This window comes from Mytilus edulis, chromosome 4 (assembly GCF_963676685.1).
Source record: "Mytilus edulis chromosome 4, xbMytEdul2.2, whole genome shotgun sequence".
NCBI classification, from domain to species: domain Eukaryota; kingdom Metazoa; phylum Mollusca; class Bivalvia; order Mytilida; family Mytilidae; genus Mytilus; species Mytilus edulis.
Window position 1 is genome coordinate 8,323,121 of NC_092347.1, and position 21,138 is coordinate 8,344,258.

Genomic DNA, 21,138 nt, shown 5'->3' on the forward strand with positions numbered 1-21,138 from the left:
CATGAAATAAATGAACAAATTCAAGTAAAATCTACACAATTAGAGCAACAAAACAGACAATTAGCTTTAGATGTGCGTCAAGAAAACAACATCAATAACGCAAAAAATATAGAGAAATTAAATGGAATTGAAATTGAAATGAAAGAGATGTGGGTAAAATCAAAGGAAAAATCTGAAAACTCTACTAGTGATAAAAATATTACTGAAACTCAACAATTGATAGCAGATCAAGCTGATCATGTAGCTACATGTACTAGAAACTCCAACAACAAACCTTTGACCAACATTGGTAGCAAAACTAATGACGAAAACAACAACATTAACAAAAATACGAAAAATTCCAACACAGCTTCAAATAGCAGCTCAACAGAACAAATCAAAAATGAAATGAAAGACATTACAGATGTATGGATTATAGGATCGTCGATCATTAAAGACTTAGATGCAAAAAGAATGTATCAATACAAAAGAGTAAAAGTAACTACTTTACATGACAAGACAGTTTATGGTGCAACTAAATTCATAGCATCAGGCAAGGTAAAAGCCAAAAATATTGTATTCCAGATTGGATCAAATGACATTGAAGAACGACAGGCAGACCAAGTCATTATGGAGATAGAAAATCTTATACAACAAACTAAAGAATGTGTACCTGAAGCTACTATAACCTTTGGGGAATGCCTACCAAGAATATACAGGGACAAAGTACATACTAAAGAGTTCAATGAACGTGGACACATTCTAAATTTAGAATTGTCTGAACTGTGTAAAGAAACAAATTGTCATTTCATAAAATATGATTATATTAGTCCAGATCATTTTAGAGATGGCATACATCTTAAAGGTTATGGTATTGCAATACTTGTTAGTTGTATGAAAAGGGTAATTAATCCTTTAATAGGTGTAAAATCAGGAGATAGAAGAGATCAGAATACACATGCATCTGATTATAGAAAAGTAACAAATTATGGTCAGAAAGGTGTACAATATATGCAAAAAAATTATCAGTCAAACACTGGTAATTATATGAAAAAAGATCAATTTAATAATTACTATGGTCAAAATCAAAACATGTTTTCACAAAGTAATCATTCTAATAACTATAGGAAAGATCAAGTTGAGGGTAATGGAAACAGAGATAGAATGCTCGAAATGATGGAATATATGCTCCAAGAAATGAGAAATATGAGGTAAAAAGCACAAAAAAATAAGTAATATCAAATGTACATGTAGGTACACTTTAGAATTTGCATTTTAGAATGTAAATATTCAAGTTTTGATAAGAAAATTTTAGTCAAAATAATAAAATGGATCAACTAGTATTATCACAACAATAAGATGATAAAAAAAAAAAACCAATATTTTCTTTTGCATGTAATGAGATAAAAAAATGCTTATTTGAATATACATTGTTAATGCATGTAAGTGATGGGTGTTTCAGAAAAAAACATATTAGTGTCATGATGAAAGGTAGAAATATCTGTATGTATATTTTTTGAGGTGATTTATTATGTTAAAGTTAGTTATACAGAATACTTGTAAGATTCAGTTAATTTTTAGTTATACAGAACACTTGTAATATTCATTTTAACAATGAAAAGAGTTATTTCCCTTAGACTGTTGTATTTTTAGCAGTCATGGATAATAGTAAAAAAAAAAATTAATGTATTTTGGAACTATGATTATTGTTTAATCTATCATGTTTATAGAAGCATTAACCAAACTGTGTAATTATAATAGAAGGTTTTCAGGCTAACAAAAAGGTTTATTATACAATTGACAATAGCAAATATTAAAAAATGAACAGAATTCATAAAAAATTGTCAATTTCCTCATGGAATGTACATGGCCTTGGGGATAAAATGAAAGACCCAATGTTTCTGGATTTTTTAAATAAAGATATAAATATATTGTTAGAAACCTGGAAGGGGGGGTCAGAAGATTTTAAAATTGAAGGCTATAACATTATCTCTAAAGTACGCAAGAAAACAAAAAAAGCAAAAAGACATAGTGGAGGCATTATAGTCATGATTAAAAAACAATTTTACAAGGGGATTTCTTATCTTAAAGATGCTACGTCATCCCAGAATAGATTATGGTTAAAGCTTGACAAGTATTTCTTTGGACTTGAACAAGATTTATATCTTTGTGCTGTTTATATTCCCCCTTTTTCATCAGCACATTATGATAGTGACTTGGAAAATCTTGAAAATGAAATTAGTTCATTTTCTATTGAAGGACAAATTATTTTAATAGGGGATTTTAATTCTAGGACTGCAATGAAAGCAGATTACATAGAAAATGACTCAGATGAAATAAATAATTTTGATGGTATTGACCTTCTTCCAGAGAGCTATATAACTGATATTGATATCAGAAGAGTAAACCAAGATAGCACTTTGAATACATTGGGGAATAAATTACTTGAATTATGTTCGTCCTCAAGGCTTCGTATACTTAATGGTCGTTTTTTGGGAGATTCCCTGGGATATTTTACTTATATGTGTAATACTGGGTTCAGTACAGTTGATTATGCTATTGCAAGTGAGAGTCTCCTGCCTGAGGTAAAATACTTTAAAACAAATGACTTTACATATTTATCAGATCATGTTCAAATAAACTTATATATGAATTGTTCTATTATATCAGATACATGTATGAAGAAATGTTTAGATGAGAAGAGATGGCATTTGATAAAATCATACAAATGGACAGAATTGTCATCTTCAAAATTAATTGATGTTCTATCAACAGAAAATGTTAAAAAGGAAATTTTAGATTTAGAGATGGAACATTTTGATAGCAATAAACTAGGCGTTGATGGTGCAACTGAAAAACTAAACAAAATTTTACAAACTATTGCAGAAAATACATGTAAAGTCATATCTAAACCAACAAAAAAGAAAAAGAAAAAAATTAAACAAGTATGGTCAGATAATGTAGTATATGAAACAAAAAGACAAATAAACTATTTAGGAAATAAAATCAAGAATAACTTAAATGACAAAAGTTTAAAATCTAAATATTTTGAATTATGTAAAAAACTAAAAAAAGTGATTAAACAGAAAAAATTTGAATATCACCAAAAACTTTATAAATCACTTTCAGATAATTTAAAAAATAATCCAAAAGAATACTGGAATGTTCTAAAGGCAATAAAAAAGAAACCAAATATTGAAGAAGATATTCCTGAAATTTTAATGAATGAAAATAAAATCATAAAACATTTTCAGGATCAGGGTACACCAGCCTCATATGATAAATCCTTTGTAAATAAACTGGAACGTGAACTAAACATTATAGAAGATAATATTGAATTGAATATGGAAACTGATGCACCAATTACATTTGCTGAAGTAAAACTGGTCATTTCAAACCTTAAAGTAAACAAATCAGCAGGTCCAGATAGAATTGTGAATGAAATACTCAAACACTCACAACCTGTGATAATTAATTCTATTGTAAAAGTTTTTAATTTGATTTTAAAGACAGGTAATTATCCAGATTCTTGGAAATTATCTTTCATGATCCCTTTACATAAAAAAGGTGACAAGTTAGACCCTAATAATTATAGAGGCATTTCTCTTATAAGTAATCTACCAAAAAATTTTAATGCCATATTAAATAATAGGCTAATCAAGATTGTTGACAAACAATTAAGTGATTGTCAGTTTGGTTTCAGAGAAAATCACAGAACAGCTGATAGCATCTTTTTATTAAAGTCCTTGATTAATAAATATTTACATAAAGAGAAAAAAAAGATTTATGCCTGCTTCATAGATCTGAAAAAGGCTTTTGATTCAGTATGGAGAACTGCTTTACTTTATAAATTATGTAAAATGGGAGTTGGCAAGTCTTTTTATAGAGTTATAAAACAACAATACTTAAATACTAAATCATCTTTAAAATATAAAGATTATGTATCAGAATATTTTAATATTACTAGAGGGGTTAAACAGGGAGACACACTAAGTCCCACTTTATTTAATGTCTTTATAAATGATATTGTAAAAAATTTTGAGGGAAATGATTCAAGTCCCCTTAAACTTATAAATAGTAAGGTAGGATGCCTTCTTTTTGCGGATGATCTTTTAATCCTGTCAGAATCAAAAGAGGGTCTACAAAACAGTTTAAATAACGTTAAATTATATTGTAACAAATGGCAACTCTCTTTGAATACAAACAAAACTAAATCCATGATTTTTAGTCAGTCAAAACATAAAAGTGAAACATCACATATTTACTATGAGAATAAAGCCATAGAGAGTGTAACAGAATATTCATTTTTGGGAATGTTGATAAAATGTAATGGAAATTTATCACAAAGTACTTTAGAGCTGACAAAAAAAGCAAAAAAAGTATTTTTTGCAATAAAATCATATACTAAATCATTGAATAATCTACCTATAAAAGTAGCAAATAATCTTTTTGATTCTTTAGTAAAACCAATTATGACCTATAATTCAGAAGTAACATATTTGGATACATATATTTCTTTTCATCGAGCCAAAAGCAGAGCCTTAACTTCAGGAAAAGAAATTAATCAACTTGATTTTATAGACAAAACCCCCATAGAAAATATGCATCTTAAATTTTGTAAATCTACTCTAGGGATAAGAAAAAATGCATCCAATTTAGGAGCAAGAGTTGAATTAGGAAGATTGCCTATAGAATGTTTTATTAAAACACAAACCCTTTTATATTTAGCTAGACTATATAATAATAATATTAATCCATTGTTAAAGGAAGCTTTTTCTCTAGCACAGTCTCTAGATTTGACAGGAACTTACTCATGGTATACATATGCTAAAAATATTGTTAAAGAGACTAACGTTGACCTTAATATTCTTTCTACTTGTAAGGACATAAAAGATGTAAATAAAATAAAAAACGATATAAAGTTAAAAATGAAAAATAGATATGAAGATTTAATTCAAAATAAATTTCAAAACATCGATGATAAAAGTAAATTTTTTCTCTATAAAAAACTTTAAAAAGATTACAAACTAGAATATTATCTAAATACATCTAATTTTCAGATAAGGAGATTAATCACTAAATTTAGAATAAGTGATCACTCCCTCTTGATTGAAAAGGGGAGATATTTTAAAATCCCAAGAGAGGAACGTCTTTGCCATAAATGTAAAATACTAGAGGATGAGAAACATTTTTTACTATATTGTGAGTATAATAAAACTCTAAGAAATGATTTTTTTCATCACATATGTACAGAAAATAATAACTTTAATAATTTAAATGAAGAAGAAAAAATTCATTATTTACTAAATCCATCATCGCCTTTACAAACAAATAAGTTAGGATCCTTCTTGAAAAAGTCATTAGAACTGAGGGCAGGGGACTCTTAACAACTTGTTTGTTGTTATAAATTTTAATGCTGTTGATATTTTGTATGTTTAATATGTATGTATATATGTTTATTGTGTTTATTGTATTAATATATGTTGGTCACAAACTGTAAAGTTTATATGACAATAAAATATTTGACTATTTGACTATTTGACTAATAGTGAGTTTCAAATTTGCATAGAAACATTACAAATGGTTAATTACAGATTAAAGAATTGTCTAATGTATATGTTTCATTGTAGTACATTATATTGTACAAATATAAGCAGATAAGTAATAATTTACTGACAATCACTTTTATAAATATATACACAGGCACGTGTCGAAGGAAAACAAGTTTGTATATACCTTGTCTTACATGAATATATGTTGATAACCTCCCCTTCATGAGACAAAATTTCCTTGACAATCTGTCTATGAAATATTCATTATTGTCTCAATACTCACAAAATATAACCAAAATATAACCTCCCTTTAACAGGACAACTCATAGTATTCATTCATATGTGAAAGTTTGTCTCAATTCACACAAAATATAACCTCCCTTTAACATGACAAAATTCCATAGTATTCATCTGTGAAATATTGTCTAATATACAGACAAAAATCACTATGTTTGTCCTTCTCTGGACATTTTTCCATAAACAAGGACAATATTGCATGATACATAGTTAAGAAATATTGTCTTGTGGTACAATATTTCATAGGACAATATTTTGCTTAACCTTTACTTCTGATATTGTATTCCCTAGTATATAGTATTACATGTATAAAAATATCATAAAATTCAGTTGGTCACAGAGACACAGACAAATCTTTAATGTAATTTAAAAAAACGTTAGTATAGTAAGTAAAGGTAAGTAAGTAATTTTTTAAAATTATTATTGTGACATACATGTACATGTGTAATAGCAGTTTAACAAAATCAGAATATTATATTTAAATGAACATCATTTACATAAAAATAAAATACACCACTCCCATTGCATCTACGAGTCACTGCCAAAATCATTAAACATATTTCTTTTGTTGAGTATTTCAAACAAAATGATGAAAAAATATTTAGCTAAATTCATAATACCTCAGTAATTAGTATATTTTAAGTTTTACAATCATACAAAAATCGTTTTTACTCATTCAATTAATTTTTAGTCTGATTAACTTCTTTTATCATCTGTAAATAGCCAAAATAATTTATATATCATAATTAAGTTTATATATTCTTTTGGTTGAATCCTTATTTGTTGTTAATCCATCTTCAATGTTCTTAAACTGACCACATTTATACTGCAATTTACAGAGATGGGGAAAGATCATAAACATAAGCATAAAAAACACAAGAGACATCACAGCAGAGAAGATCATTCTGATGGTGAAGAGTCATGGTCCGTCTATAAAAAGAAAAGAAAAGATTACCACAGAGAAAAGGAAGAAGATGAACCACATAAGAGTCATAAGTCAGACTATACTAGCAATAGAGAAAGTGATAAGGAGGCTAGTGAACAAACAGACAAAGATTTAGAGAGAAGCAAACTGTGTGAATATAAACATGATAAAGATTCCTATTCCTACAGAAGGCATGACAAGGACAAAATGCATCGGGAAATTAAAGACCATGACAATAAAAGATCAAGAAAAGGAGAATATGACTCAAGGACTCATAAGTCTTGTTTATCATCAACAGATCAATCACCTGAGAAATCTGATAAGAGAGTAAGAAGGAGAGAATTAGATGAAAAGGAAGATTCAAATTATCTCCAAAGAAGAAAAGAAAGCAACTCAAATCATAATCATCCAGAATTTTTGAATGAAATGGAATATGGTATCAAAGAGAAACATGCTGTTGAATCAGATCACGAGGAAGAAAAGGAAGAGGATAGAGATTTTGCCTTTGAATTTCATCAATACAGATCAGACCTTAACAGAATATTTTTCAGAGATGATGAATTCATTAAAAAGTATGTACATAACAAATTTAAATACATATATACATGTAAACATGGTAAAGGCAATATGGGAATGGTGTACTGACAAAAGAGGTCTCTTAACACACTAGCTCCAAATGGTGCTTTCGTTAATAGTTCTAAGCCATAATAATTATGTGTATCAGTGGAGGAAAATGCGAAAGCATTAATCCACTAAATTCAACCTCTGATGAAGGTCCCTTTTGGACCGAAACTGTTCAGGCTATGAAACATCACCAGGTGCTGTAAATTATGTATATTTGCATATATGCAAATATATACATGTAAAGCTTATAAGATTACAAATGCCATTACATGTACGGGTGTATTATAAAATATAGAAATAGGGAGATGAAAAACAAATATTTCAGACAGCATTGCTGAATAACTGGATCCTGATAGTTAAAAAGATTTTCCAGTAATCTGCCAGAACAGCAAATATAAGTTTTCGATACTTTTTGCTTCACAAGAGAAATGTTTGGTGTCACAAAGGGAAACTGATTGTTCTCATGGCCATTATCATATATAGTCAAATATTTTAGTGAAACATTAAAAGGATAAAAGTCTGTTAATAGGGATTTTTTTTTATAAATTTAGCTACATGGTACATATTGTATAGATGAAGTTAGTGAAAACATTAATTGTTAGTAGTGAGAAAGGATATATAAAAGAAGACGAGTTAAGTTTTGGTAATGAGAAATTTACAGAAATAACTCACAATTTTGATTTAATAATTTTTCTTTTGTATAATACAGACCATCAAAGGCATATGATGACTTTTGGTCGTTTTTGTTGAAATATCAGCAGTTCCAAAGGAAAAAGTATGACAGAGAGAAAGACAAACAAGGAATAAGTAAGTATCATCAGATATCTTCAGTATAAATAGAGGGGAAAGATTCACTTTGGGTATTAATATAGGGGAAAGCTTCACTTTGGGTATTAATATAGGGGAAAACTTCACTTTGGGTATTAATATAGGGGAAAGCTTCACTTTGGGTATTAATATAGGGGAAAGCTTCACTTTGGGTATTAATATAGGGGAAAGCTTCACTTTGGGTATTAATATAGGGGAAAGCTTCACTTTGGGTATTAATATAGGGGAAAGCTTCACTTTGGGTATTAATATAGGGGAAAGCTTCACTTAGGGTATTAATATAGGGGAAAGCTTCACTTTGGGTATCAATATTTGTTAGTAATGTATGAAATATTCTTTGATTATGAAAAAAAATAACTATAAAAATTAGAACGTAATATGGGAGAACTTCATCATAAAAATCAAAATTAGTAAGTGATGTTGGAAACCTTCAGTATAGATATGATATTTATGTATAAAATGTTTGAAATCTTTACTGTAAACATGATATTATCAAAGTTAATAAGTTATATTTCAAAACTTCAATATAAATATTATTTTGTTCAGCTACAGCACTGGAATATGTCTTGATCTTGCTTTGAGGTTCAAGTTATTTAAGTCACTTTAAGAAACTATCAAGTTGAATGACAGCAATATATCAATGTTGTTTCTTCAATATGTGTTTCCATTGTTTAAATCTTCATGATGCTGAAAATACAAATCTTTGACTGTCTTTGAAAGTAAATATTTTTGGGCAGTTCAAATATATCAAATGTTCTATCAAGCCTTGTGTTTTTTGTAATCTGTGTGTATAATTTTCTTTGAGTAGAAAACGACCAGAAGACAACAGAATCAACCGGGGATCTTGATCTTCCTCAACACTATGACAACAGATACAGAATTAGTTTTAACATCAAAAGTAAAAATGTGGATGATTTCTTAAAGAAGGGAAGACTTGTAGGTTGGTAAACATTACTTAACTTTGGTTGTTTGTTTGTAACCATTAAGACTATTTTACATTAAAAAATCTTACTTGAAATTGCTGCAGATCATACAGTACATGTATTTGGAAAGTGCTAAAATAAAGAACAGCAATAGAAGTACTTGTTCCTAGTTTAATTAAGGAATGATATTAAGCAAATTCCATTTGAAATAAAGTTTTTGTTTGTACTGTCAATTAGCCAGTTTACACTCATTTAACTCACTGAAGAAAATTATTCTTTTCCTGTTCTATGCAAGTTTCGCTTTAAATATACATGTTAATATAAAAGTGTAGAAAAGCTTTAAATATACAAATAAATATAAAAGTGTAGAAATGGTCTCAATTTCAAAGTAGTTAATGATTTCTATAACTATGACAAGACTGTAAATTTACAAGTGTTTTACAGAATTAATATTTTTTTTATTTCTCTTGTAACAGATGCTGATGTTTCTAGAGACCTGACAAAACACAGAGTGAGACAGTTCAGAAATATTTTGATCCATTATGTGGATTTCCTTCAAAAACAAAAGGTATGATATCGATTTTTACAAATGGGACAACTATTCGTCAAAGAATAAGAGCACTTATTACATTGGTTGCAATGAACTACATGGATTTCCCAGTTAATTAAAACTGATAATTTCACATGTGAAATAAACGTGGTTATTTCACTCTCTAACGTCATACAACAATAGGCGTTGTCAAGGCGTTGATAAAAGCGGATCAAAACAAATTGTGAATGCGTAGAAAAAAGATATAGTTCCTTACATGTTCTACATTAATTTCTTTAAAAAAAAGCCATTTGCCAATGTAATAAAAAGAATCACTAATTAAAGAATTCAAATATCGAAAAATATTCAACTCGTGACCGAACAGCACTGATAATTAAATAATGCGCTATGCACATTCGGTCACTCGTTGTATATTTTTCTCTATCTGAATTCTTCAATTAGTTATTCTATAAATATTAAATGATTTCTATGCTGAAATGTCACCATGATCCATCACTATTAGCATAGAATAAATAAATATTTTTTTTACCATGTTAAGTGTATGATTGCATTTAATGTAATGTGATATCTTAATTTACCAGTTTGAAGCTTTATCATTATAATTTATATCTATTCCCAAATTAGAATATAGAATTAAATAAAGTTAATATTTTATTTAAAATGATGCATTGTTATTTGGTTTAAGTTTGCAAAACTTAAGAAGATAAAGACAGACCAAGAAAATTTACCGATCTTCCAGTACAAGCAGATGATACAAGGAATGGTACAAAGACATCAGGTGGTTGTCGTTGCTGGAGATACTGGTTGTGGAAAATCTACACAGGTTGGTTAAATATAAACAACCTAGTCAATGATGGCAATCTTTTATACCAAGGCTGGATGTTATATTGTCTTACTGTTTTATTGGTATATGTAACTTTAAATATTGTCAGCAAGCTTTTGTGAGTAATTTGAAAGCTTTGGATGACATGTAGTGATGTTAGTGTGCACTCTACATAGCTATTTTTCATTTATATTTGGAGAGGTATAACTAAATAAAGTTAAATTATTCAAATGAAACATTAAGAGGTTAGGTTACTCCAAATTACCATCTTTTAATACCTATACTGCAGCATATGTCTCACACATGACATAGATAGATATAGGAAGATGTGGTATGAGTGCCACTGAGACAACTCTCCATCCAAATAACAATTTATAAAAGTAAACCATTTATATAGGTCAAGGTACGGCCTTCAACACAGAGGCTTGGCTCACACTGAACAACAAGCTATAAAGGGCCCATAAATTACTAGTGTAAAACCATTCAAACGGGAAAACCAATGGTCTAATCTATATAAAAAAACGAGAAACGAGAAACACATATAGATTACATAAACAAACGACAACTACTGTACATCAGATTCCTGACTTATGACAGTGCAAACATTTGCAGCAGGATTAAACATTTAATGGTACCAAACCTTCACCCTTTGTATGTATATTATGTGGTATCTAGGGAAAATTTCATTAAATTACCATTTTACACTCTGACTTCACAGTTAGTACTAAGTTTTACCAAAAAAATAATGTTTTACCAAAAACTATTTACTTTTTTACAAAGAACTAATGGTTTGGAACAAGGATTAACCATTTGGGAATAACTGCACCTTTTATTTTTTGGACATAAGTCCTTTCTTTTATTCATTTAGGACAATTAGCTTTGTATATTATTTTTACATTATTTCAGACTCCCCAGTATTTACTAGAAGCAGGATTTACAAAGATAGCCTGTACACAGCCTAGGAGGATAGCATGTATATCTCTGTCTAAGAGAGTAGGATATGAAACTTTAAATGAATATGGATCAGATGTTGCTTATCAAGTAAGTCAATGCTGTCAATGGAGATTCATATCGGTTTCATGATTGATAAAGATAATATTAAAATAAAAAGTTGTTGCAATGATTGCATGAGACAATTCTCCAAAAGAGCCAAATGATGTAGAATATAGCAACATCAGGTCATTGTACAGTCTTTAACATCAAGAATAAGAATTTTATTAGTCTAAATTCCAAACAATAGGATTGTTACTAAAATACAAAACAAAAAACAAACAAACAGACCGACAATCATATGAATTAAACTGTCAATTGTTCTTGAACAATTGAGAGGTCTTTCCTTTTTTAATGTAAAATACATGTTCCAACAGACGTAGAATGTATTGAAAAGGTCAATGTCAACCTTAAAAAGCTCGAAAACACACTGAAAATCCTTCAAATAAGGTCAAAAACACATAATTCGCTATATTGGACATGACCTTGACCTTTGACCTTTTGACCTTTGTCAAGGTCATTAGTCCCCAATGTCATTGCTGAAGACCCCATGGGTCTAGGACCTTTGATTATATAGCAAAAGCTGAATTTGTCTTTTCAGAAACCTAAAACAGGCTTTATGCCCCTTAAAAAAGGTCAAATCTCTTCGGTCAAAATGTAACAAAGTTGCGCCGTAATGACCCAATCATTTTCCACTATTTGAATCCTCTGTAAGTATTAAGGTTGCTTAGATTATACCATAACAAGGTGTTAGGTCAAAGGTCAAGGTCAACATACACATTTGACCTTGAGGTATTTTTCAAAGTCACATGAATTGATGATGAATGGTGAAGATCCTAGGTGTCTACGACTTACGGTTTCTGAGTTTTGGTGGCCAACCGACACCGGTTAATTTTGATAGGGGCATAACCCTACCAATGAGTCGTTGAATCTTTTCGATCCAAATGTAACGAAGAACCGGGGTCTGTTCCTGAACAAATTCCACCCTTTGGTTTTTTTCTACCTATTATGGTTATGGAGTTTGAATGATAACAAGGTTTTTGGGCTTCGGAGGGATTACTCCGAACCGACAAAATATTTCGACTCACAGGGTGAGTTCCGGATAGGTATTCATGACACCGATACAAAGTGTGAACATGAAAGCGACACGTCTTACGGTTACAGAGGCTAACTTCATCAAAGTTTGGCGGAACAAAAAGAATAATAATAATAATAATAATAATAATAATAATAATAATAATCAGAAGAAATACAGTAAGGTCTTTCCCTTTAGTAAAAGGAAAGACCTTAATTACAAAACGATAGACATTAAACACTACAAACATGTAGCATTGAAAGAAAAAAAATATAGATTTATTAATATTAATTATAATACTATTTTTGACAGCATGCCTCCTCTTTAAAATTATCAGTTCAAATATTATGCTTATATATATATATATAACATTATAAGTTGAGCCATTAATAACACAGTTCATATATTGACATTATAATTGTTTCTCTCATTATACATTTCACTTATATAGTTAACAATGATAAGTAAAATATCACATTCTTTGCAGGAAAATATCAAATCAAATTTGTTTTCTTCACTCATTGAATTAAAACTGGGGACAATACTAGAAATGTCATTAAACATTTTGATCCTAGTTTTATTAATTTCTGAACATGTTATGATAAAATGAAATTCATCTTCCACCTCTTTATGGCATAAAGGACATATTCTATTTTGTAAAGCTGTTTTGTTACAAGTATTTACCACGTTCAACAGCCAGCATACTATTACTTATTCTTATTTTAGCAAAATTTTGTAAGATTTTTATCTAAATTCAATAAAAGGTACTTTTCTAGTTGATACTTTACTTTAAATTTTCTGTAGGTTTATTTCCATTTATTGAATTATCATCATTAAAGAGACAACTTTTCCAAAATATAATGTAATTTTCATTGAGCTTCTTCATGACGGCTAAAAGTATCGTTTTTAGCTCACCTGTCCCGAAGGGACAAGTGAGCTTATGCCATCACTTGTCGTCCTTCGTCGTCCGTCGTCTGTCGTCTGTCGTCGTAAATTATTTCAAGAATCTTCTCCTCTGAAACTACTGGGCCAAATACTTTCAAACTTTAACTGAATGTTCCTTATGGTATCTAATTTATAAATTGTATCCGAAGTTTTGATCTATCAACAAACATGGTCGCCATTGCTAAAAATAGAACATAGGGGTCAAATGCAGTTTTTGGCTTATAACTCAAAAACCAAAGCATTTAGAGCAAATCTGACATGGGGGTAATATTGTTTATCAGGTCAAGATCTATCTGCCCTGAAATTTTCACATTAATCAGACAACCCGTTGTTGGGTTGCTGCCCCTGAATTGGTAATTTTAAGGAAATTTTGCTGTTTTTGGTTATTATCTTGAATATTATTATAGATAGAGATAAACTGTAAACAGGAATAATGTTCAGCAAAGTAAGATTTACAAATAAGTCAACATGACGGAAATGGTCAGTTGACCCCTTTAGGAGTTATTGCCCTTTATAGTCAATTTTTAACCATTTTTCGTAAATCTTAGTAATCTTTTACAAAAATCTTCTCCTCTGAAACTACTGGGCCAAATACTTCCAAACTTTAATTGAATGTTCCTTAGGGTATCTAGTTTGTAAATTGTATCCGAAGTTATGATCTATCAACAAACATGGTCACCATTGCTAAAAATAGAACATAGGGGTCAAATGCAGTTTTTGGCTTATAACTCAAAAACCAAAGCATTTAGAGCAAATCTGACAGGGGTAATATTGTTTATCAGGTCAAGATCTATCTGCCCTGAAATTTTCAGATGAATCAGACAACCTGTTGTTGGGTTGCTGCCCCTGAATTGGTAATTTTAAGGAAATTTTGCTGTTTTTGGTTATCTTGAATATTATTATAGATAGAGATAAACTATAAACAGGAATAATGTTCAGCAAAGTAAGATTTACAAATAAGTCAACATGACGGAAATGGTCAGTTGACCCCTTTAGGAGTTATTGCCCTTTATAGTCAATTTTTAACCATTTTTCGTAAATCTTAGTAATCTTTTACAAAAATCTTCTCCTCTGAAACTACTGCGCCAAATACTTCCAAACTTTAACTAAATGTTCCTTAGGGTATCTAGTTTGTAAATTGTATCCGAAGTTATGATCTATCAACAAACATGGTCGCCATTGCTAAAAATAGAACATAGGGGTCAAATGCAGTTTTTGGCTTATAACTCAAAAACCAAAGCATTTAGAGCAAATCTGACATTGGGTAATATTGTTTATCAGGTCAATTTCTATCTGCCCTGAAATTTTCAGATGAATCAGACAACCTGTTGTTGGGTTGCTGCCCCTGAATTGATAATTTTAAGGAAATTTTGCTGTTTTTGTTTATTATCTTGAATATAATTATAGATAGAAATAAACTGTAAACAGCAATAATGTTCAGCAAAGTAAGATCTTCAATTAAGTCAATTTGACCAAAATTGTCAATTGACCCCTTAAGGAGTTATTGCCCTTTAAAGACTTTTTTCACAATTTGTTCATCATGTTGACTTACTTTAAAAAATCTTCTCCTTTGAAACTGCTGTATCAATTTCAGCCAAACTTAGGCTAAATGAGTTTCAGAGTATCTAGTATAAATTTTATATTTTATTTCCTTGTATGTCAAGAAACATAGCTCCTATGGCTAAAATAGAACATAGGAGAAAATGATTATTTTTTTTGGCTTTTGAAGAAAATAGGACGATCCAAAAAACATTTAAATAAATTGAAAAGCCAAAATAATCATTGATGAGAGATTTAACCAAAAGAATTAAGGTGAGCGATTCAGGCTCTTGAGAGCCTCTTGTTTAGAAACATCAAGCAAAACCTGTAGCTCATAGAAAGCTATATAAGGCTATAAAGTGACCAATGTAAAACAATTCAAACAAGAAAACTGCCAGACAGAATTAAACATGAACAAAACAAATATACAACAACAAACAACATGTTCTTTGGCTTTCTTATTCAGGTGGATATGACAAACAGTATTTTTCTTTTTGTTTAATTTTTTGCTCCTGGATTTGAATAGTGTCAGCACTATAACACACTTGTTACCTTTCAGTACAGTATTTTAAATTGTAAACAATAACTTGATGAGATTATTTTTTTTCTAAATATAGATCATTGTACAAACAAACCAAAACATGACTTAAATTGAGCTTCTGTCAGAGGCATGAAGTACTTTAATAATTATCTCCCTTTCCTATTCTTCAGGTAAGATTTGAGAAAACAAAGACGAGATCTACTAAAATTTTATTCCTTACAGAAGGTATGTTAAAATACTAGCATAAAATTAAATCACAGAAATAAAATTTGAAAGAGCACTAGAATATACAGTGTATTGTTAATTGATTAAAGATTTTATTGTAATACAAAATAAGTTCTGGACATGTACCCCTTAGTTACTTTAAACATCTGTTTATTGAAATAATTTTCATATTTTCAATAACAAAATCACACAAATATATGTTTCACCTGTAAACGTGATACTGAGCTCCATATTCATCAATTTTCAACTACCAACAAGATGTATAACAATAATAGCAGTTCAGACACTTCACAGATCTACAGTTAAGTTTCTGGAACCATAAACATTTAATTTAGATCGTTCTGTTTTGACAAAATAATGATATATATCATGAACAATAACAAATTCTCTGAAGACCGGTTTGCCTTTCAGTGACATTGACCAATAAATGGATACATAGAGTTAAGATATTGAAAGGTCATAGAAAGCTGATTAAGCAAAATAGAAAATCCAAATTATTTGCTTTATAGACACATTCTGAATTTTATTTATATTTCAGGTCTTCTTTTAAGACAGATGTCAGAAGATCAACATCTGAAGCAGTACAGTGTGATAGTGATAGATGAAGTACATGAGAGACACATACATACTGACTTCCTGTTAGGTGTTATAAAGTGTCTACTAAAACATAGGGAGGATCTCAAACTAGTACTTATGTCTGCTACCATTAACATTGATTTATTTAGTGGATACTTTGATGATGCACCTGTAATTAAGGTATATTTGGTCTTCGGTGTAATATTTGTGAAGAAATTGATCTAAGGGCCTTTGAATCATATTTTGGTGTAACAGAGTTATTTGTAGGTACCAGGAACCATGGAAAAAGTTACGCAATGGATTAAATTGTTTTGACAATATTTTATGTTTAATAATTATGCACAGTATGATATTGTTTTTCTTATTAAAGTATTTTGTGTAAAATGTTTTGATCTCCTATCCTACCTTAACTATACAAATTAGAAGATGTATGTTTTATTTCAGGTACCAGGCAGATTATATCCTATAGAAATGGAATATAAACCTATAAAGAGAGATGATTCTAAAGCAGAAAGATTAGATCCTTCACCTTATCTAAAGATCATGCAGTTAATTGATCATAAGGTATTACAAATTTTAGAAATATTATTATTTATCTTACCTCCTATACATTTCTAGGAATATGATTGGTTAAAAGCGACCTTGTGGAGACTGTGTATATTCAATATTAGGTTAGTAGGGAGGCGGGGCTTATTTCAATACACGGTTAGTTGTGGATTTATGACTTGGCACTGTTTGATTATTTAAAACTATTAAAGTTCTGTTTAAAATTGTTGATATCAAGGTTGTTGATAATAAATATATATCGTTTACATTAGTTGTTTAGTGCAGACCAAATGAAGAAGGTACTTAAAATTGATTACTTGAATACTTTAATACAGAAATAAGAAGATGTGTCATGATAGCAAATAAGACAATTTTAGTCTAAATTCAACAAATAAAGATAGTTGGTAAGATAAATTCGTTACATAGTGTGCTAGTGACCTAATATGATATTTACAGGGTCAGTAAATTCCATTTGGGGTTCGAGCTTCGCTCTCACCTCATATGGAATTTCCTGACCCTGTATATATCATATTAGGTCACTAACACACTATGTAACTAATAGTCTCTGTGAATTGGATATAATTCATGAATACTTTCCATTGGGGGTTTCATTGATTTGAACAATAAATATAAATGCTCAACAAAATTCAAATTTTCTGTAAGTTTGAATGCAATTTTGTTAAAACTAGAAATCAGATATTTATAAAAACAGTTTTTCCTCAATCCATGAAATTAGAACCCACTGAAATAAAAGTATTTCTGTTGTTATTAATTAAAGCAAGACAAGGATGATGTAGCAGCAACTCACAGGATCATGTTTTTGCTTGTCTTTTTATTTAAAACTTCTTTTTCTTGGTGTCACTTAGTTGATTATTATGTGCAAAAAAAAATAGTATCTATCTTTATATCGGCAGAATTGCATATTATTTTTGTTATTTCTTTTAAATGCAGAGAAGGACATGTGCTTACTGTTTTTATTTAAATTTTGTTTTTTAGTTCCCAGAAAAAGAGAGAGGTGACTTACTTATATTTTTGAGTGGAATGTCAGAAATTATGTCGGTAGTAGAAGCAGCTAAGATATATGCTACAAATACTAAGAGATGGATCATACTGCCACTACACAGTGCACTGTCTGTTGATGAACAAGATAAGGTGATTGCTAGATTTATTTTGTAGATAATTGGTACATTAGTTAGATAACTCTTTCCTCCATAATGACGCCTGTGTAGTACCCTCAGTTGAAACGCTTTGACTAGGACTTAATAAAAAATTTGAATCCAATATGAAAAGGATATTCATAAGAATATCTGACTCAAATATATTTAATGAAATATTTGTTTTTCGCAATGCAATAATAACAGTACGTTAAAGCATATTTTCAGCATATTTTTTTTATCCTATATGAATCAAGTATGCAAAAAAAAAAAAAAAGTTAACATGTCTAGGAAACAGTGAATAAAATACCGTCTAAAAGACCATGTCATCTATTGTCATCACTTGGTGTTTGCCATTGTTTTCCTTTGATCTTCAGTCTAATATTGTTAGCTTTGAAAAAAAATCTTCTCCTTTGAAACTACAGGGCCAATTGTTTTTCCCAAACATTTCGTAACTGTTGGAGTCTCTGGTATTGTAATGTTTTGAATAACACCAAAACACTGAAAAACCATAACCTGGTTACAAATTTCATTCAGTAGATTACAACCAAGGAAAAGTGTACATGATTGTAGTACCCATAATTGGAACAGATTTGAAACCAACATGACCTTAAAATTTTCAGTCATGATTTCATCATTATCAGGTCATGCAGGTGGAACTCTAAATGCTTACTTGTAAGCATTTACCATCTATCAAGGAAATAATTATGGGAAATGCATGCTCTAAAATATCATATCAACCGTTCACTAGGATTTATATTCTCCTTATGCAGTACTTGCATAAAAATAGCAAATTCACAATTGAGAAGCTGAAAACATCTCTTTGCTTGTATTTTTTTGTTTTTATGCCCCACCTACAATAGTAGAGGGTCATTATGTTTTCTGGTCTGTGCCTCTGTTCGTCCGTCCGTCCGTCTGTCTGTGCGTCCATTCACTTCAGGTTAAAGTTTTTGGTCAAGGTAGTTTTTGAAGAAGTTGAAGTCCAATAAAAATTGAAACTTAGTACACATGTTCCCCATGATAAGATCTTTCTAATTTCACTGCCAAATTATAGTTTTGACCCCAATTGCATGGTCCACTGAACATAGAAAATGATAGTGCGAAGTTCAGGTTAAAGTTTTTGGTCAAGGTAGTTTTTGATGAAGTTAAAGTTACATCAACTTGAAACTTAGTACACATGTTCCCTATGATATGATCTTTCTAATTATAATTCCAAATTGTAATTTTGACCCCAATTTCACGGTCCACTGAACATAAAAATTGATAGTGCGAGTAGGGCATCTGTGTACTATGGACACATTCTTGTTTTTTAACTAATGCTGAGTTCACACGTAATTCGAATTTGATTCGCATTAGCTAATTGGAATTAGTTTAATTCGCATTACGTCCTAACGTCAATTCTAATTCGAATTCCAATGCACAATAAATTCTCTTTGCTGTCCAGACGACGTTAACTTTTCATTTGAATTCACAAAAGCATATTTCCAATGCAAATTGGATAATTCGAATTAGCAAATGATTAGCCACAATTTGAATCAATTCGAATTAAAAATGAAGAGTGTGTGAACGCAATTAGCGAATTCGATTTGAATTTAATTCAAATTAAATGTCTGTGTGAAAGAGGCACTACCATCATTAACAATTTTTAGGCCTAAGTCAATATATAAGGCAGACTTAACTGTATGTGTTTTATCCTTTATCTCTAGTTCCATGGGATAGATGGGTTCAATAGTAATATCTAATTAGATAACAAGATCTAAAGTACAAATAAAACAATAAAATGAATAAATCTTTATTGTAACAACATATAATATGTGACTTATATTAAAAGTAAAATAATCAAATGGTTGAGATACTCTTTAAACTCATTAAGATAGGAATAAGATATTACTCTAAATAGCCATTAATATTGCAAAATGTTCAGAGAGAAATATTTAATTTGAATTTAGATATTTCAAAACTATCAAAACAGTTCTACACTGTGTCTAAACCACACCAGCAAAATTTGCTCGGACTCGATGGTATCTAACATCCGGCACAATGACGGAACACCAATAGACAAAAGAAAGGTAGGTTTCTCCTTATTTTTTTTTATTTTTTTATGATATCGAAGAATATATTTCCATATACAACTATTTTCTATTGTGAGATGCAATATTTTCTACAACCGTTCTATATTAACGGAGAAATAAGTCAAAATGCATGTCAAAATGACGAATTGAGTGAACCTTGCCTCGAAATTGTTTAATTTCTCATTAAATTGTTCATATTGTACGGAAAGAAAGGTACGGGAAGATAGATATTGACACGGAGATTGCAAATTTAGTTATTATGAGCATCTCCATAATTGTATCTCTGTGTATGGAACGAAACAAATGGGTCATGTCAAAATGGAACTGGCCGGTTTCGTCAATGTATACAACCCGGTTTCGTCATAGATTTCAAAATGCATAACCCGGTTTGGTCAAATAAAAAAAAATCATAATCGAATTACATTATAATTGATTATTTAACTTCAGCGTTCAAAAGGAGTTTTGTGGGTCGTTGGAAAACAAGTTCGTTCTTCGGACAACGGCTTATTATTTATATGAATCTCAGATTCAAATAAATAATAAGCAAAAACTTGAATTCCTACTCTTATAGAACACAAATATTTTAATTTACTTTGCATTCCGAAATTTTTTAACAGCATATTGAGATTAAAGCTCTCTAAATATGCGTTTTCTATATGAGTTATGGGAAAATATGTTGAACATGTTTAAACTTGAAATTAAAGTTTACGGTCTTAAAAATCGAAACACACAATTGATATGTGATTTTCTCGCACAAAAGGATGGACACCTTTATAAGTAATCTAATCGTTCTATGTATGTAATCTTTTCTACAATCGTTAAAAATAAATCTTCTTTTAAGGATAAACGTTGATAGTAAGACAACTGTATATGCATGCATAATCGACATAGAAAATGAATGTAGGATTACAACTACCATGCATTAAAATAATTTTGTTTATCCCTTATTGTAACTATACTGCTATGTACAAATT

At 29.9% G+C, this 21,138-nt stretch overlaps 1 protein-coding gene across 7 annotated transcripts in view; it reads left to right on the forward strand.

Moving 5' to 3' along the window:
* LOC139518860 (probable ATP-dependent RNA helicase DHX34) overlaps positions 1-21,138 on the forward strand; it is a 64,732-nt gene that overhangs the window by 5,194 nt on the left and 38,400 nt on the right. For 4 of the 7 annotated variants that reach the window (XM_071310503.1, XM_071310502.1, XM_071310504.1 and 1 more), the window contains exons 2-11: positions 6,668-7,325; positions 8,087-8,184; positions 9,011-9,145; positions 9,605-9,696; positions 10,364-10,501; positions 11,408-11,542; positions 15,762-15,816; positions 16,355-16,572; positions 16,837-16,956; positions 17,935-18,090. In XM_071310503.1, the coding sequence (XP_071166604.1) occupies positions 6,670-7,325; positions 8,087-8,184; positions 9,011-9,145; positions 9,605-9,696; positions 10,364-10,501; positions 11,408-11,542; positions 15,762-15,816; positions 16,355-16,572; positions 16,837-16,956; positions 17,935-18,090 (1,803 nt within the window). In that variant the 5' untranslated portion in view covers positions 6,668-6,669. The remainder of the gene's footprint in view (positions 1-6,667; positions 7,326-8,086; positions 8,185-9,010; positions 9,146-9,604; positions 9,697-10,363; positions 10,502-11,407; positions 11,543-15,761; positions 15,817-16,354; positions 16,573-16,836; positions 16,957-17,934; positions 18,091-21,138) is intronic. The other 3 variants (XM_071310501.1, XM_071310506.1, XM_071310507.1) reach the window with 1 other exon arrangement.